Source organism: Amphiura filiformis, chromosome 7, assembly GCF_039555335.1.
Source record: "Amphiura filiformis chromosome 7, Afil_fr2py, whole genome shotgun sequence".
Lineage (NCBI taxonomy): Eukaryota > Metazoa > Echinodermata > Ophiuroidea > Amphilepidida > Amphiuridae > Amphiura > Amphiura filiformis.
The window spans coordinates 5,915,322-5,935,470 of record NC_092634.1 but is presented as its reverse complement, the minus strand read 5'-3'; the positions used below and the strand labels follow the sequence as shown (position 1 = coordinate 5,935,470).

General features: G+C 38.8%; 1 protein-coding gene across 1 annotated transcript in view; it reads left to right on the top strand.

The window, feature by feature from the left end:
* The window catches only part of LOC140156675 (DDB1- and CUL4-associated factor 6-like), a 33,325-nt gene extending 15,700 nt beyond the window's left edge, over window positions 1-17,625 (top strand). Inside the window, exons 9-15 of the mRNA XM_072179614.1 lie at window positions 3,311-4,467; window positions 4,816-5,075; window positions 5,806-5,916; window positions 7,125-7,314; window positions 8,714-8,870; window positions 15,499-15,690; window positions 17,088-17,625. Of these exons, the coding sequence (XP_072035715.1) occupies window positions 3,311-4,467; window positions 4,816-5,075; window positions 5,806-5,916; window positions 7,125-7,314; window positions 8,714-8,870; window positions 15,499-15,690; window positions 17,088-17,134 (2,114 nt within the window). The 3' untranslated portion in view covers window positions 17,135-17,625. The remainder of the gene's footprint in view (window positions 1-3,310; window positions 4,468-4,815; window positions 5,076-5,805; window positions 5,917-7,124; window positions 7,315-8,713; window positions 8,871-15,498; window positions 15,691-17,087) is intronic.
* Window positions 17,626-20,149: the final 2,524 nt, after the last annotated feature.

Genomic DNA, 20,149 nt, shown 5'->3' with positions numbered 1-20,149 from the left:
GAGACTGGTCTGACACAGGTCCTAAAGCCAGGCCACGTGGTGCGCAGGGAGAAGGAGAGACAGGTGAGTACAAGGAGACTGGTCTGACACAGGTCCTAAAGCCAGGCCACGTGGTGAGCAGGGAGAAGGAGAGACAGGTGAGTACAAGGAGACTGGTGTGACACAGGTCCTAAAGCCAGGCCACGTGGTGAGCAGGGAGAAGGAGAGACAGGTGAGTACAAGGAGACTGGTCTGACACAGGTCCTAAAGCCAGGCCACGTGGTGAGCAGGGAGAAGGAGAGACAGGTGAGTACAAGGAGACTGGTCTGACACAGGTCCTAAAGCCAGGCCACGTGGTGAGCAGGGAGAAGGAGAGACAGGTGAGTACAAGGAGACTGGTCTGACACAGGTCCTAAAGCCAGGCCACGCGGTGAGCAGGGAGAAGGAGAGACAGGTGAGTACAAGGAGACTGGTCTGATACAGGTCCTAAAGCCAGGCCACGCGGTGAGCAGGGAGAAGGAGAGACAGGTGAGTACAAGGAGACTGGTCTGACACAGGTCCTAAAGCCAGGCCACGTGGTGAGCAGGGAGAAGGAGAGACAGGTGAGTACAAGGAGACTGGTCTGATACAGGTCCTAAAGCCAGGCCACGCGGTGAGCAGGGAGAAGGAGAGACAGGTGAGTACAAGGAGACTGGTCTGACACAGGTCCTAAAGCCAGGCCACGTGGTGAGCAGGGAGAAGGAGAGACAGGTGAGTTCAAGGAGACTGGTCTGACACAGGTCCTAAAGCCAGGCCACGCGGTGAGCAGGGAGAAGGAGAGACAGGTGAGTACAAGGAGACTGGTCTGACACAGGTCCTAAAGCCAGGCCACGTGGTGAGCAGGGAGAAGGAGAGACAGGTGAGTACAAGGAGACTGGTCTGACACAGGTCCTAAAGCCAGGCCACGTGGTGAGCAGGGAGAAGGAGAGACAGGTGAGTACAAGGAGACTGGTCTGACACAGGTCCTAAAGCCAGGCCACGCGGTGAGCAGGGAGAAGGAGAGACAGGTGAGTACAAGGAGACTGGTCTGACACAGGTCCTAAAGCCAGGCCACGTGGTGAGCAGGGAGAAGGAGAGACAGGTGAGTACAAGGAGACTGGTCTGATACAGGTCCTAAAGCCAGGCCACGCGGTGGGCAGGGAGAAGGAGAGACAGGTGAGTACAAGGAGACTGGTCTGATACAGGTCCTAAAGCCAGGCCACGTGGTGAGCAGGGAGAGGAGAGACAGGTGAGTACAAGGAGACTGGTGTGACACAGGTCCTAAAGCCGGGCCACGTGGTGAGTAGGGAGAAGGAGAGACAGGTGAGTACAAGGAGACTGGTCTGACACAGGTCCTAAAGCCAGGCCACGTGGTGAGCAGGGAGAAGGAGAGACAGGTGAGTACGTGGAGATTGGTCTGACACAGGTCCTAAAGCCAGGCCACGTGGTGAGCAGGGAGAAGGAGAGACAGGTGAGTACAAGGAGACTGGTCTGACACAGGTCCTAAAGCCAGGCCACGTGGTGAGTAGGGAGAAGGAGAGACAGGTGAGTACAAGGAGACTGGTCTGATACAGGTCCTAAAGCCAGGCCACGCGGTGAGCAGGGAGAAGGAGAGACAGGTGAGTACAAGGAGACTGGTCTGACACAGGTCCTAAAGCCAGGCCACGTGGTGAGCAGGGAGAAGGAGAGACAGGTGAGTACGAGGAGACTGGTCTGACACAGGTCCTAAAGCCAGGCCACGTGGTGAGCAGGGAGAAGGAGAGACAGGTGAGTACAAGGAGACTGGTCTGACACAGGTCCTAAAGCCAGGCCACGTGGTGAGCAGGGAGAAGGAGAGACAGGTGAGTACAAGGAGACTGGTCTGACACAGGTCCTAAAGCCAGGCCACGCGGTGAGCAGGGAGAAGGAGAGACAGGTGAGTACAAGGAGACTGGTCTGACACAGGTCCTAAAGCCAGGCCACGTGGTGAGCAGGGAGAAGGAGAGACAGGTGAGTACAAGGAGACTGGTCTGACACAGGTCCTAAAGCCAGGCGACGCGGTGAGCAGGGAGAAGGAGAGACAGGTGAGTACAAGGAGACTGGTCTGACACAGGTCCTAAAGCCAGGCCACGCGGTGAGCAGGGAGAAGGAGAGACAGGTGAGTACAAGGAGACTGGTCAGACACAGGTCCTAAAGCCAGGCCACGCGGTGAGCAGGGAGAAGGAGAGACAGGTGAGTACAAGGAGACTGGTCTGACACAGGTCCTAAAGCCAGCGCCACGCGGTGAGCAGGGAGAAGGAGAGACAGGTGAGTACAAGGAGACTGGTCTGACACAGGTCCTAAAGCCAGGCCACGCGGTGAGCAGGGAGAAGGAGAGACAGGTGAGTACAAGGAGACTGGTCTGATACAGGTCCTAAAGCCAGGCCACGTGGTGAGCAGGGAGAAGGAGAGACTGGTAAGTACTAGATATTGATTTGATTTATTTTAGTTTGTTTTGATAAAAAGTATACGTCTATGATTGTTTTATTTTTAGTGCAATGTTTTTATGTAAATGTTTATAAGGAGTAAATATATGAAATGCGACTATGAAATGAGCATTACGTCACAAGTTGGTAGTTTTGAGACATCCTGGCTGACTGAGTTGGATGTTCTTTTTTGCAGTGCATTGTGCAAGCCAGTGGTATGTCCTTTGTGAATGGCCCATTGTGCCTCATTGGCTTGAACAGGTGTGTGTGAAACAAAGAACACCAACGCAACAGCCAGAATGTCTGAAAACTACCAATTTGCAACTTTACACTCATTTTGTGGTAGCAGGTCACGTATAACTTACGTGAATGATGCTGCTGTTGTCTGATTAGCAATAATAAAATGTGACAACAAGTCAACATTGAGTATGTATATGCATGACAATTCTAAATTTAGCATAAAAAGGGATATTTTTAGAGCAGATCACAAACATTTTCAACCCAAATTCCCACTAAATTATACCTGTTTTGGTACAAAATATGGATAAAAATTGCTCATTGATGAAATTTGGCCCAATAGGGGTCATTTTGAATTTTCAGAACAAGCATGTGTTACGCCTTTGAATATGGACTTGGGTATTTGTCTCCTGGTTGATGAAGGATTCACAAACTGTCCACAGATCAATATTAAAAGTAAAAAAACTGCACAGAATCCCTATATGCGCCATACATGCAGGAATGCATTTTTTTATCATGGTTGAATCTTCCATTTACACTATTGTAATATTGAGTTTATACATGTTTACTTGATTTTGAATCTTCTATTTTTTGCTCATAAGTGCATATTATGTGCTCTTTTTCAGGTGAAGCGGAACGTCCAAGAATGACGATTATACAAAGGATGTCAGAAATGTTGACAAGATGGTTGGAAGACACCGCCCACGCGAGACGCCCAACGCCAAATCGCTCAGCTGAATCGCAGACCACCGATGTACCCACCACCAGTAGCAACGAGAGCACAACATTAGCCACCGAAGGAGCAACTGCATCATCAGTAGATGCGGACCAATTGCAAGGAACAAGCAGTGCGTCAGCAGGTGCTACCTCAAAAGATGTACTTCAAGTAGATGAAAGCGAAGAAAGTTCCGGGGAGAAATATGTGTCAGCAGCTAGCGAACTGGAACCAGATGATGTCAGCTCCGATTCAGCATCACCGCAAAAAGGAGCAAGATCTAAAAAGACTGTGAAGAGAGTATCCTTGAGACGAGTGTCTTCAAGTGATAGTTCGGACAGTGACAGTAGAAAAGAAGAGAAGGACAGTAAGAAGAGCGGAAAAGGTGATGAAGGTAGTGCAAAAGGTGCTAGTGGATGTAGCGACTTTCAGGGTGAAACCGATGTGCAATATGGTGACAAAACAAATCAAGTATGTGTAGAAACTGAAACAAAGGACTCTATATGTGATGTATCTAATACTGCTGATTCCAGCACAAAAACAAAGGAACTTGATGGTTCAGAGGATGAAGATGAAGAAAGCAAGAAACGAAAGCGAAGTGTTAATAGCTCACCATCAGGTAGTCTGACAGATGATACTGCCAGCAGGACAAGCCTTAGTCAGGAAACAGAAGGAGAAAAGGTGGACAAACATGTGGTGAAGTCATTAAAAGTGAAAGAAGGTGGAAAAGATCCTGATGATCCTCACTCAGGTAGTTCAGACAGTGACGATAAGAAAACTAGTGCAATTGATAAACCTAAATTAGACAATGATGGCGAGCAGAAAGAACAAAAAAGTGACTCATCGTCAAAGGGTGATTCCTCTAATAATGTGCAATCAAGTAAACAAAAGGAAAATACAGGGGAGACAGATGAGAGTAATAGAGATGAATTGAGTGCAGGGACAGATAGTGGTGAATCAAGAGCAAGTTCTGCACAGAGTGTGAGAAGCAGGGAGCAAGCAGAGCCCTGTGTGAGTACTGATGGTAGCCCTGTGTTTGCATTGAGTCAGAGGAAGGAGGATAGCAACCCACAGGTAGGTCAAAGGTCAAATAAATGTCATTAATCTGTTGACTGTGTTGATTCTGTTGTGCATTGGTGTTGGAATTTTTGTTTACAAATAAATAGTTTCTATCACATGATAATCAGATGTATATAGTTTGATAGAGGGGCTCATTTCTCCAGTACCATAATTATCATCAGATGTTTATTTTCAGTTAGTCTCCTCTGCAGGCACCACAGTTTGATTCTGCTTGCTCTGCACAAAAAACGTCTAGTGTGGGCAGAATCAAAACTGACACTACCTCTCAGTGGGCTTATACCATATTATCTCTGTGGTTTTTTTGTCCTAAATTTAAATCATGTGAATATTTATTGCATTTAGGAAAGAAGAACCAGCCAATTCAAAGTGCCCATAGGAGCAGCCCGTGTGCGCAAGATGAGTGTGAGTGGTCCTCCTGGTACAGCTCCCAATGAGGGGTTTCATCCCGCAGACGACACAGCTGAAGCAAGAGACAGGCCGTCCACTAGTAATGAAGAGGCTGCAACTGGAGCTGCATCGTCATCAGGAGAGGGCGCTGTTGGGAATAGTCAGGATGCTGACAGAGAGGGCGCTGCTGCTGGAAGTGGGGAGGAGACAAGAGGGTAAGATTACTGGTTTTATTTTTTAATACAGGTTGTTTGTGGCCCCTGAACATGTTTAAAACAAGTCTGCCAACCAGTTACATAGGAGGTTTTGCTTTAAGCATGTTCAGGGGCCAATGACACATATGAGATTTTTCCAACAATGACATTTCCTGGTTACATTGTAATCTACAGTGATTTATGCCCAAAACAAGGATAAAATTTGAATTTCCTGTTTACAAGAGTACAGTGAATTATGCCTATAATTTTCCCATACCGACACAGGCACCCACCAAACACACCCTACTCACACAGACAAAAAAACGAGGACCTCAATGAGGCAGTAACTTTATCCTATCCAACCGAGGACACACACATCTACTTCTAATCGTCATACCGTGGACCTAACCTGTGGACCTAACACATAAGGACCATACTATCCAACTCCCTATACCTGTCAGCCATAGGGCCTTCAGCATATTTATTTTCATGTTATTTGCAATCTTCTGAATATAGTCATTTGACCGAGGATGTCCTCGGATGTTGTGTGTCCACGTTTTCCTGTGTGTGTCCTCGTTTGGATAGATATACAAGTGAACACACATGCACACTCCCATCATCAACACATTTTATTATTTTAAATGCACCTTGCCACAAAACAGGAAAGTTCTTCACAAACACTGATCTCATTGGCCTAAGACACTCGACAACCTATTATATACGCCTAATTGATTGCTGTGTTTGTGTTCAGGGAGACACAAGAAAGCCCATCGATAACCAATAGTGAGAGTGACAGTGATGATGATGCAATACTTGGTCCTCCAAGAGGGTTTAGGCGGAGAGACAGGGAGCGCAGGCAAAGGTAACACCACTTGGCTCAATCAATGATGCTTTAAATTTCAATCCATTTTCTTCTGTTTTCCATTTATACTTAGGTAACCTGTCATTTGATATTTGGTATTCAAGCTGAAAAGGAATATTCAACATGCATGTTTATTGGGATATTGCAGTTGAAATCCACACTACCCCCGTGGAAGATTTTGGAAATATCTTGCACAGGGGAGTATGTTTTTCAAATGTAATTGGTCAGGGTTAATCATTTTGAAAGTCATACTCCCTCAGTCCCCCTGTATATGGCTTTACCTATATCTTCCACAACTGGAGTGAGTATTTCAAATGGAAGTTACCCACATTTCTATTCTATTTGAATCTCATACTCCCTCTGTGGAGGACTTCAGCTGAATCGTCCACAGGAATAGCCCATTATGGTAAAAACTTCATTTGAATGAACACAAGATTATGCAAGTACAAGATTATACTTAATAAAAATAACTAATCAATCACGAGTGTGTTGGTTCACTTCCACCGTTATACACATCACATGGTGTACACGGACAAATGTCATGCTGTTGGCTGCCGTGTTCATTCAAATATAAGTTTTACTACTGTATATTAGGGCACTCTGATTGATTTCCTTTAGTACAATTTAATGTTTTCAATAGCACTCGATAGTAAGCACATATACTAACTATCAAGTTTTTACGGAATTAGGGCTGATATATGTTGATTCCATTAAGGTCCCAGGGTGCTTGAAAATAAGTCATTTTTGCTAGGCGTTTATTTTTTTTACATTATTTAATTATTTACAATCATAGCATACCAAATCCAACCATCTAAGTTGTCCAGTAGGGTGCCACCAATTAGTAATTTGTCCAAGTTTGTACATCCAAATTTTGAATAGTTGTAATATCAATTCACTTTTACACCAGTGTTAATTGACTTTTTCGGTAAATCCCATAAGCCTTTGCGAGTACACCTGAGAACTCGGTCATTTGACATCACGCCGATCTGCGCTGATGCGCACATCGTTTATCAAACATCGTTACTGCGCATTACAAGTCATTGTGACGTGAAATCACGATTTCTCAGGTGTACTTGCAAAGGCTTATGGGATTTAGCGAAAAGGTCAATTAGCATCAGCATATGGGGATAGGGATCAAGTTTATTCAATGAAGATATAATTGTGATATAACCAATTTGTGTTATCTTCTTTGTTTTGACTAATTACAGAGGTATGAGCAGTGAGGAACCGAGAGAAAGAGAAAGTCCTATCAACGTATCGGCTGAGAATAGACTAAGAGAATTGCTACGAGCGAGGGCGCTACGCAAGGAGAGAGAGAAAGAAGAACAACAGATGCAGAGTGTGTATTCACCTAGGATTAAGAAAGTCTACAAGGGACATCGCAACTCAAGGACTATGGTGAGTCCGAGAAGATTTCTTACCCTTCCCAGAATCCTTTACAACATGATATATCCCCTCATTTCATGAAATGACACTCCCATTACTTTGTACAGGTTCCCTTTGTTTTTATTTTGAGAATAGACTGGCTAAACAAAAACATGGGTTGATAGTTAAGAAATAAACATATTTTGCAAGTTCTAGATATGCTCTGTTGTTACGAGTCGTACTTGACTCAAGGCCAAAATCACCTTTTTCCCGAACTCACACGAATGCACAACACAAATACACTGTTTGTTTAAGCTAACAAGTCCACAGTACACTTGCATTTATAAATCCTTGCGTATAAAATCCTCATACGAAAATGATGCTGCTTTCTTCTATTGCTTATCTTCTTGCGCTGCTCTCTCCGCAATATATCCCTTTGCGCTGCTTTCTCCAAAAATGGTGTTTCTTTCACCAATCACTCTTTTTCCAGGGAACAGGTTTCGTTAACACAGCTCCGCTGTTCTTTGACAGATGCGTGGCCTTCACAAACCCAGCAAACTCCAGCAATGACAGAAGAACTTTTAATCCTTTGATGAGGAAGAGCACTTTTGTGTGCTCGCTGTCTTCTTCGTTGCTGTATTAAAATTAGCTCAATTATTGGCTATATAAACTGGTTAAAATGTACTTCTTTTTTGAAGCATGAAGACCATCACACACATGTGGAATATCTCAATCTCCCATGGCATTCTGTAAAGTCCCAACAAAAGTCTCCAGCTTTTTATATCAGTACTCATGCAAAAAACCCATCATCTATTAATAAACCATTACTTCAATCACATTTTCACAACATTGCTGCAATCTTGGGATTTCCCAATATTAATTATACACATTCACCTTTCACATTACATCACTTCCTGGGGGGTTTTCCTGATGGTGCAATAATGAACTGGGGCTTTCCAAGTTCCAAACATAGCTCTGACTTTGTTTACAATAATTTGGGGGAATTCCAAAATGACTTTCCACATCATTATCTTGCACGTACAAGGGGGTTTCCCATCTCATGAAATACCTTCAGCTTGTAAACAAAGTTAAATAATTAAATTAAATCAAATTACTCAGGGCACATCACACTGTTCATTGAGGTACATTTTGGCATTAATGACCCATGTTGCTCTATTCCATTTTCCACTTTGATGTAGCAGTGACGTCACTGCGCATTTCATTGGGCGCAGCTACAAATCGCTAGTGTATGTATCGCTGGTATGCACTTAAAGACGCCGCATAGATGCATGCACAAAACAGTTGCCTCAACAGTTGCCACGTTGACGTCACTGCCAGTGCGAAATCTACCATGGCGTTACTCTGAACTTGAGACAAGACACACTATAGCTCTTACTAACATGTTTGTGTTTATACTTCCTATTCGTTTCAGATCAAGGAAGCCAACTTTTGGGGCAATAACTTTGTATTGAGTGGATCAGACTGTGGCCATGTATTCATTTGGGATAGGCATACATCAGAGTTAGTCATGCTATTAGAAGGAGACAGACATGTAGTAAACTGTGTACAGCCACATCCATTTGATGCAGGTAAGAGAGTGGATCAGACTGTGGACATGTATTCATTTGGGATAGGCATACATCAGAGTTAGTCATGCTATTAGAAGGAGACAGACATGTAGTAAACTGTGTACAGCCACATCCATTTGATGCAGGTAAGAGAGTGGATCAGACTGTGGTCATGTTTTCATTTGGGATAGGCATACATCAGAGTTAGTCATGCTATTAGAAGGAGACAGACATGTAGTAAACTGTGTACAGCCACATCCATTTGATGCAGGTAACTTAGCTAAGGCGTAAAAAAAGATTTGTATTACCCTTTTTCGACCGACCCTAAAAATCTGAATCTGAATTGAAATACAATTTTTTTAGGCCTAATGGAGCTTGAGCTGTGAATTGGGCCGTTTTATGAAATCAACAAAATCCTGTGATGATTTAAAGTGTGCTGAGGCTTGTGGATCATTGTCTAGGTGTTGTGCCAGTGCGTACTGCGTAGCAGGTATCAGGACGACTCGACCTCCGGACTACTCGACCACGGACTACTCGACCACGGACAACTCGACCTCCCTGACAAGTCGACCTCCCTGACAAGTCGACCTCCAGAATCGCCGTGCACTTGGTGCATTCATGAATAGTGATAAATGCATGCACGAAGTTGTTGTTGTTATTTATCATTATAACTTTGTTGAGTAGCTAACATAATTAGTCTACATTTAAATGTTTTGTGTGAAATAATATCGTAATATGAATTAATATTCCATATAACAAGACATGATTATCAAGATCATAAGAACTCTGCATAGAGAGATATGGCAATATTTTTGTATTGACCACTTGATAAGGTGATTAGCGCATTGTCACTTACCTACAATAGCAGAATGGTGCAGTAGGTTTAATTCTTTGGTATTATAAAATCAATGACTGTCAGGTATTTGTTATCAATGAACATGATCAATGGAATCTATCATTTAATAAAGAGTCAGATAAAAAGGAAACTAGTAGTTTTCGTGGAGAGTAAATATCACTAGAAAAATCAGATACAGAATCATGATCAGACCACGTACTTTTACTGAAAAGTCATGAAATTATGTGAATGCTCTTGGCTTGCTAGTAAGCTCTAGTAGCTACTTCTTGGTTCCGTGTACGAATTAAATACAGCTCTTACTACCATGCGGAGCATTTATTAAAACACAATTAGGCCTAATTAAAACTTCTTTATATTGGAATGGATGGATAAATTGTCTTAGGACTATAAAAATTTTTGACATGAAATAAAAATGATTTCAGTACCAAGAAATAATATTTTTAGCAATGTACGGGTATTTTCCATTGGGTATGATTTAAGCTTTGCTGTTAATATTGACTTGCTTATATTATTTATTTATTTATTTATTTATTTATTTATTTATTTATTTATTTATTTATTTATTTATTTATTTATTTATTTATTTATTTATTTATTTATTTATTTATTTATTTATTTATTTATTTATTTATTTATTTATTTATTTATTTATTTATTTATTTATTATTTATTTATGCTATGAGCATAGCATTTACGACCGGCGCGGCGCGCGGGTCTATAAAATACAGAAGTTCATACATTGAGTATCATCTACGTGTTTATAGTCATCATGTATGAGACTTGTGTTAATTTCAATTTGGCTCAACATGTTTAACATAGATAAGCACGTTGGTAGGCAATGGAACCCGTGCTTAACATATGCACCTTGGTGGGCAACGGAGTATGCTGGGACTTGTGCTAATTTCACAGGCTTCAACACGTTTAACAGCACGTTGGTGGGTAACGGAGCACTCAGGGACTGTCTTTTGGAGTTTGCAGGAGAGCATTAAATAGCTCTTCAAAGAGTCTTCAAGGAGAGCTGTTTATAGCATTTACAATAGAATGTAAGGAGAGAATGGTCAACTAAGGAGAGCTAAAAATCACTCTCCTATATCAGATTTAAGTTGAGCAGTAGAGAGCGATTGCTATTGCTCTCCTCAAAAGGCAGTCCCTGGAGCACTGTACTTGTGTTAATTTTGACATGTTTAACATAATGCACGATGGTGGGCAATGGAACCCATGCACGCATAGTCTGGGGCACGTTGGTGGGCAACGGAGTATAAGACTTAATTTCTATCGCTTCAACATCAGGCATGTCGGTGAGCAGCGGAACCCACGCATAGCATGGCGCGTTGGCATGGGGGGGCGAGTACTGAGATTTGTGTTTTATTTGACATCGCTTCAATTCGTTTAAGATATGAACGTGGATTGTTGATGTTTTATGTTATTTCGCTATCTACTGAAAATTAATGCACACATTTGGCAGAATGTATTGTATTGTATATGTTTTTTGTATTTTTCACTATCTACTGAAATAGCATTTTGCGGCGCGGCGGCCCTATAAACTTGATATAGAACATTTGAAAAAAGTTGAAAAGGCCTACTTTTAATATTTTTAATTTGAAAATTTCACAAAAGTTGAAAAATCCAAACTTTGGATTGAAAAAGACTTTCAATGATTGAAACAACTCCCGAATTTTGGTTTTGAAAAAGACCATCTCGACGAGCCCCAAATAAGTTTTTTAATCCGACCTTTAATATTTTGAAATGTTGAAAAACTAGGAAAACTAGAAAAATATTCGACGACATCAATTTTTTAATCGACTTTTAATATTTGAAAGAATTGAAAAAGCGTGATTTTGGTGTTGAAAATGATTGACGAGGGCAATTCATTATCAGTTAAGTATGGATACCTGTGTTCGAAATACATGAATAAAGTACTGAAGTAGGGCCTAAACACATGTCTTCCAAATCTAGGTATATTGAACACCCAGATTTGGAAGTTATAGGTTAGGCCTATATATAGGGAGTGGTCATTTTGTTATAAAAATAGATATGACAAGACATATTCTTTATAAATTTATTTCACTTTATTACACTTTTTTTACTGATCTATATATGCATGTAGGGAACACTTGTAGTTATACATACGTCCGATGTTAAACCTTAAACCATCCTTTTAAACATTGTCGATCAAATTTTCACCAAAAGACTCACTTCCCTTTATTTATTTCTTGAATACTTAACCGTTCCCCCTAGCCCTGGGGAATTGGAAAATGAGGTTCTAAATGAAGTCCCAATCAAGTCATACCATGTCAGACAAGGGATAAAAATTAATGTTTACCACCTTTACAGATATTTTGCAACAGATTTTTTTATTTCCATGATAATCTATTGACTTTTTCATGAAAATAATAAAAAGTTTTGGCCAGTGATAAGGGCGGGTGACGGGACATTTTCAATCACCTTTCATTACTCTCATCATGGAAATACAAGAATTCTGTATAGCCTAACTATAACATTGATGAAGAGTTTGTTTCCAAAACTGATTATATCGAATGGCTAGTGTAAAAACATGGTTAATTAATTCCTGTACAGCAGTTGACAAGTTCGAACAACAGATATGAAATATTTATAACAATGATTTGAGTAGGAAAGCCGGGAAGGAAAGCCGTCTATTTCTTTTTACACTCTTCCAAAGCAGATGATATGGCATAGTAAATTGCAACGTGCTAAATCAATATGGGAGAATTCAGTAGGCGGATTAAACTTAAGAAAATATATTACAAATAACACTGACAAATTCACTGTCATATATACCTATCCATTTCATTGGTGAAAATAATGTTATTAAAAGTTGCAAAGTTAAAATTATACAATAAAAGGTAACAGAAATCAGCTGTTCAAAATTGATTTAACCAGTTTTGTAAACAAAATGTCAAGTTCTACTGTCTTCCTTTGAGTAGGCTACGTCCCAAGCACAAGACACTGGCAAACGGCCCGTAATAGACTCGTAATTCCCCAGACGGTTATAGCATGCTCGTTATAGTGATGAGAACATACCAGTTTATGCAGACACGCAGCCGAGAGGCCCGGGGACTCAAGCAATCGATCGTACGTCCGGGTCCGTTCTGTCACCTTTGCGTGTTCGGTTGTGGTGCCGTTGATTCAACCCCTGTCTCACCCGGCGCTTTCGGCAGCACTGAAATGCCCATGGTGCAAAACGTGGGCGCCGAATGTACCCCAAAAAGCCCAGAGCAAGCGGTATAAAATCTCCAAGCTGCTGCTCACAGTATGTTTCGCTGTGCGCATTTGTCTTGGAGAAATTAGTACAGAAGTAATTTAACATAATAATAAATACATACTGTAATCAATGTAACTGAAACGTAGATTTCTACATTTACAACTATTATTATAATCATAAATATCAAGGCCTAAATTTCAGAAATATAAATTAATTATTGTCCTGTTTCCCTTTGTTTTGCTTTTATAATGATATGCCTATCATGCGCTATCCTGCTCTATCATGCTTGTGAGTTTTAAAAATTAATTTGCTTATTGTGTTCTGAAGCTGGAAATAACCTTAAATCCAAACTATTCTTCTTACTGTTATAACTTTTCTTCAACTTGGTATTGTTGATTAGAATCTGATTATGCCACAGAATTTTAATACTGTGGATTATTATACTTATAGATTCCATTGATAAATAATAGCACACTAGTCAATAGCCAAAGAATTCAATATCCTAGCCATTCGGCTATTGTTCCTATTGTACAGTGTGACATTGCGCTAATCACCTTGTCAAGTTGACAATACCAAAATATTTCCAAGATATCCCATCCCTTTCCTCATGAGCTATTTCAAGTTATCATCTTTTATAATAATTTTATTATTTTAACCTATCGTCAATATACAATAAATAATTCCTCACGCAATGTTGAAATATACTAAATGTTACATAAACAACTAAGTAAATAATAATAAAAAATAATTAATTGCTAATTAAATAAATGAAATAAATAAATAGATTGCAATAATAGGCCCTAAATTAAACAAACATATCTGGATATACGTCATGCAAGCACAAAGACACGGCACAAGACACGGGCAAACGGCTCGTAATTCCCCAGGCCCAAGCGGTTATAGTGATGAGAACATACATGTACCAGTTTATACAGACACGCAGCCGAGGGGCCCGGGACTCAAGCAATCGATCGTGCGTCCGGGTCCGTTCGCATTCTGTCGCCTTTGCGTGCTCGGTCGTGGTGCCGTTGATTCAACCCCTGTCTCACCCGGCGCTTTCGGCAGCACTCAAAATAACCATGATGCAAAACGTGGGTGCCGAATGTACCCCAAAATCTCGGAGCAAAAATAGTATAATATCTCCAAGTTGCTGCTCGCCCGGCTGCTCAAGCGTTTGTTTAAGCTGTCGCTGTGCGCATTTGTCTTGGAGAAATTAGTTAATTATTTTAACATAACAGTACAGAAGGAATTTAACATAATAATAAATACATACTGTAATCAATATAACTGAAACGTAGATTTCTACATTTACAACTATCATAAATATCATTAATATCATCAAGGCCTAAATTTCAGAAATATAAATTGATTATTATCTAGCTGTTTCCCTCTGTTTTTGATTTTTTTTATGATATGCATATAGTTTTTAAAATTAATATTAATTTGCTTATTGTGCTCTGAAGCTGGAAATAATCTGAAATCGAAACGATTCTTCTTACTGTTATAATTTTTCTTCAACTTGGTATCGATGATTAGCATCTGATTATTCTTATAGATTCCATTGATAAATAATAGAGACTTAATAACACACTAGTCAATGATTGATACCAAAGAATTCAATATCCTAGCCATTCGGCTATTGTTCCTATTGTTTAATGTGAGATTAAGCTAATCACCTTATCAAGTTGACAATACCAACATATTGCCAAGATATCCCATCCCTTTCCTACGCATTATTTCAAGCTATTATCTTTTATAATAATTTTATTATCTTTTTTAATAATTTTATTATAACCTATTATCGTCAATATACCATTAAATAATTCCTCACGCAATTATGAAATATAATAAATTTTAGATAAACAACTAAGTAAATAATAATAAAAATTAAATAAATAAATAAATAAATACATAAATAAATAAATAATGACATCAGATATAAACATACCAGTTTATAATAACCGGAAAGAGATAAGAAAAGAAGCAACTTCAAAATATTGAGTGTTTTCATATGTTTTTGTAGGCCCCTATACGATTACTGTGCGAATATTGTAATAAAACTACTAATACTAGTACTAAAATAATTGACAATAAAACCATAGGAAATATTATAAAACCATAGTACATCTAATCATGGCATCATAAATATTATGGAAAACGTGGAGCAAGCAAAATTTTTCATCATGATGTTGGCCTAAAATGAAATGCACGATCAGCAAGTCATCCATCGGCGATGAATGCATCAAGTGCACGGTGAATATAAAGCTCGAGTTCTCAGGAAGGTCGACTTGTCCGTGGTCGAGCTGTCACGGAGGTGGAGTTGTCAGAAGTCGAGTAGTCCGGAGGTCGAGTCGTCTGACATTCCCCAAAATGACTGCGCTTAAAAAAATTGTGCTGTGTTTTGGATATGATAGCTTGTGGTAAAATTAAAAAAACGTAAGTTCCAGTATTTGATTTATTTCTGTACTCTTGATTTACCAACTGGATGAATAATCTACACTATGATAAAACTAAAAATGTTTTGCAAAATTCATGTCGACCATCACTAACATATTTGTTGTCCTTTACAGTATTAGCAACCAGTGGTATAGACTATGACATCAAGCTATGGGCTCCATTGGCAGAATACCCTCACTATCCTGACGACGCAGATGAGGTGATGAGAATCAACGAATTGATGCTAGAAGAAACCAGAGATACGATTACAGTACCGCCCTCATTCATGCTGCGTATGTTGGCGTCCATCAACCATCTAAATGCAGGTACATGTATGTAAACCAAAGTAATTTGAGGAAATACATTAGGCGCGTGAAAGTCGATTCCGAGTTTATCGTCCCCCGCCCGCGTCACTTTTTGGAAACCAAAAACACCCGTGTCAAATTTTCAAAAATGCCAAAATAATTCATTATTTTCAAAGTATCGGTGTTTTCACCAGTTTTAGCAATTGGAAACATATATTTTTGTTTGTAAAACATATAAATTCATAACTTGGAAGCAAAACCAGGCTCTTTTCTAACTTTTCTAGTCCCCACCCATATAAAAACCTGTTTATAAATAACATGTATGAGTGTGGCTTTAAATCAACATGCATTTTAGGTCAAGAATGAAATCTGATGAAATAATGAAAAAGTCACCTCACCAACCCGGGAAAAAAAAGGGACGATAAACTCGGAATTGACTTTCATGGGCCTTACAAAATATGGATGTCCTCTGCGTGAGTGTGCTAGCCTTACTCTTCAACATGAAAAGTTTAAGTTTTGAGCTATTTCCTCAAAATGTCAAGAGCTATCTCAAGAACCGCTGAACCAAAACTAGACTTATTTGTACTCATTTTAATGCATTTTTCATGCTAATTCCAAATTTGGACATTCAAATGTACAATTCTAAAATTTGTTTTTGAATTTTTAAAGAAAATTTGGAAAACGTTCCACCGCAGTCAACACCCACGTGTACAGGGTTGATATAAAAATTTGGCTAATTCCCAACTTAGCATTACACTAATGGGAATATGCAATATAATTATAAGTTTTGGTATGCATTTTGTCTGGCATGGTTTCAATGTTACCTTTTCTGGGCAGTCCTTGGTTCCATGGATTTTTATTATAATTCCCAAACCCTAAACCTAATCCTACTCCTAAACCCTAACCCTAACCCCAAACCTAATCCTAAAGTTTGTTTGGCTTATATAAGGCAGAGAAAATGAACTCATAACACTGTGTATTAATATAGAATGACGTGCATGCAATTGATCGCAGTGCTTACGCTAGTTGTGTGTTGCATAATGCGTGACTAGCGCACATTTATATGAATTTACGCAAGTGTGAGTTGGGCTTTTATTGGCCAGGAGTTACAAAAGCTGAATAATTTTAGCCTAATATAAGCGAACAAACTTTAACCTTGATCCTAACCCTAACCCTAATAACATGCTAAATAATAATTATTTTTAACCTAAAAACAAGGATTGCCCTAATATGTTGAGATGTCAAATTAAATGCTGTGACAGCAAATGCTTATTCTTTTCTATTCTTTTCTGATCTGTTCTGATCTATTTTATTCTATTCGATTCTGATTCTGATTTATTCATAAACATTTATGTATGTGATACATTTTCTCCATAGCACATTTTGTATCATATTTGGTCTCTTGTTTTTTTCCCCAGAACGAAGACGTCAAGAATCACACAGCAGCTCTGAAGAGGAAAGCTGAGAGGTCAAAAGGTCAGGTCAGATTGAATCCCATGCAGCTGTGCATTTGATAATGTACAAATTTTGCATTAATTCTCTTTGCAAGTGTGGCAATATATCAATACAATCATTACATATATCTATTTAAAAACAACAACTATAGTTTTCAGCAAGGTTCTTCAGTGGTCTGCCGATTTGGTGCCGTTTATAGCGTAAACATGGAAGTGGGGTTCTGATTGGCTAATTGAATCACGTCATCATCATATTGGCACTTCATTCGCCGATTACGCTGCATAGCAACATGTTTTCTTACGCGATAATCATGAATCGCTGAAGGCGGTGCTGAAGGACCTTGCCGAATACTATAGTATATTGTGTACTGTAATATCAGCATTTCACAGCTCGTGAAATATGCAATGTATATCGAAACAGTAACAAATTATGTTTGGATGGAATTTTCAACTCCATATTATTCTCTCACTGAAGGTCACACCGTCAGTTGGACTTGGTAATTGTTAAGGGAAGGGGTATGAACGTTTGGACAGTATTTATTGTGGGACATTAGAGCACATCAGACATATCGAATTGAATTCTGAATACGAAGAATGTCCTTCTAATATAAAATAATTTTGATTTTTTGAAATTCATAATGTAATACACATTTTATGGCAAATCATTAAAATTGATATTTTTGATATTTAACAGTACTTGAAGTAAACTTTATAAATCTGATGATTTATACTTAAAGTGTATGTAGGTGGGATGAAAAGCCGACGATCAATTGAAAATTTTGACCTTTACGTATTGAAGATATGGATTTTTTCCCAAAACACAAAAAAAAATAGGTCTTTTTGAGGAAAAAATCCATATCTTCAATATAAAAGGTCAAAATTTTCAATTGATCGTCGGCTTTTCCTCCCAGCTACATACACTTTAAGAATATATCATTAGATTTATAAAATTTATTTCGAGGACTGTTATAATATCATAAATGTGAAAAATATCAAATTTTAATAATTTGTCATAAAATTTGTATTATATTGTGAATTTCAAAAATGAAAATTATTTGATATCAGAAAGACATGCTTCAGATTCAGAATGCAATTCGATACGTCTGAGGTGCTCTCATGTCCCACAAAAAATACTGTCGAAACGCAATAAACGCTCATTCTAGATCCCTTAATGCTCTCGGGTGTTGTTACTTCTTCAGCTGGAATGATTTTATGCTCTGCATGCTGGCCAAAACTTTAACATAAAAATTCCAAGTTTAAGATATTTTGAACAAGAGCTATCTCAAAAACCACTGAACCAATAATAGGCTTGTTTGTGCTCATTTTAATGCACTTTTCATGTTGATTCCAAATATGGTCATGAAAATTAACAATTCTAAAATTTGTGAATTTAAAAAAAAAGGAACTCCATCATGTGTAGCTTCTATGTGACAGGATCAGGGGAAGTGAGTCGGATGTCGCTAACATTGATTTTGAGATATTGGCAAAGAAAGTTTTAAAATTCTTTTGTTTCCTACTGTTTTCAGCGATTGATAAATTGATGTAACTTCACAAAGAAAGGTTGTATCAACATGGGGTTTTCAGTTTCTGAAAGCTCTAAATGCCCTCTTTTGAAACATATATAAAACCCATTGTTGACCAGGGTCGACATGTGACTCATTGTTTGTTTATTTCTTCTTTATACTGGGTCCATATTCAGGGGAAAATTTAAGTATTCCCCTGTTCTTCCATATGGCCCAGAATTCCATATTCCCGTTGATCATGTCACATATGGGCAAAGGATGTACCATCAGATTGTAAAGCCATGTGCATACAGCAAGATTTAAGATGTGATGGTCTTTGTGTGTAATGCATTGTGCCAAGAAGCGCTACATGAGCAAATCTCTGTAATGCTGAACTTAAAGAATGCAATTTAATGCCAAAAGGTACATGTGTTGCAATTTGATATGGCTGGTTTTGAAATCATCCTCAAATGAGATTATTTCTGTTAGTAGATGTTGAACATGGGATGTTTAGATTTTGAGTTGTAGTCTTCCAAAAAAAGGGGAGTTTTATTTTGTGATTTATTTATGAGCAAATTGGTGAAGAAAGTAAGATAAATTGCCACAATATAAATTATGTGTTGGTGCTAAAAAGAAAACAGCTTTATATTTGTTTGATTTTATTATTCAAGAATTTATACTTCAGAGTATAGAAAATTGTGACATATGTAATTTCATAGACATTGTTTGTTAGATATGAGAGCACAAACCGGCCAAACTCGACTAGTACAATAGAAACAAATTAGTTTGATCATTTGATAGACCATCAATGCTTGGTCGTTCCTTATTATTCATGAAACAATTAATTTACTATTGTTAATTGTGATAACATAGTAATTTTTGCCTGTATTGACATTGACCAATATAAATTTAGCATTAATTCTGATTAATTAGTTGATAGTTCATTTAATAATAACAAGCTTTGAAGCAGCATCGACGGTCGATCCAAAGATCAAACAAATTTGTTTCTGGTGCCTAGGGCCGGCCCACTCTGGCCCCACTCAAATCTGGTAGATATTTAGAAAATAAATGGTAGATATTTAGAAAATAAATGGTTGATATTTAGAAAACAAATGCTACAGTATTTACAGGGTGTATCAAAATGATTGGTACCGGGTTATGTGACATTTTCAAAAATATATCAAAAATACAAAATTTCTAATTAATATAGTTTTTGTACTATAAATAGGAAGGGGTATATGTTAACTTATTGATCTATTAATCTGAAGTTGATAGGTTGATGCATCTGGGAACTATTGTCATTTAAACGAAGATCGGTGTATTCATGGTTAGACTTACACAGCACAATATGAATAGATTCACTGTTTGAACCATTTATTGCATACATACTCTTCAATATCTCACCTCAGTCTACATATCATAAATTTGCTTTACATATGCTTTTAGAAAGATAGTTCCTGAAGTCCCTGCCTTACGACTCTGGCAGTGTGAAGTGAAGCCCTACCTTGAAAGAACTTAACACCT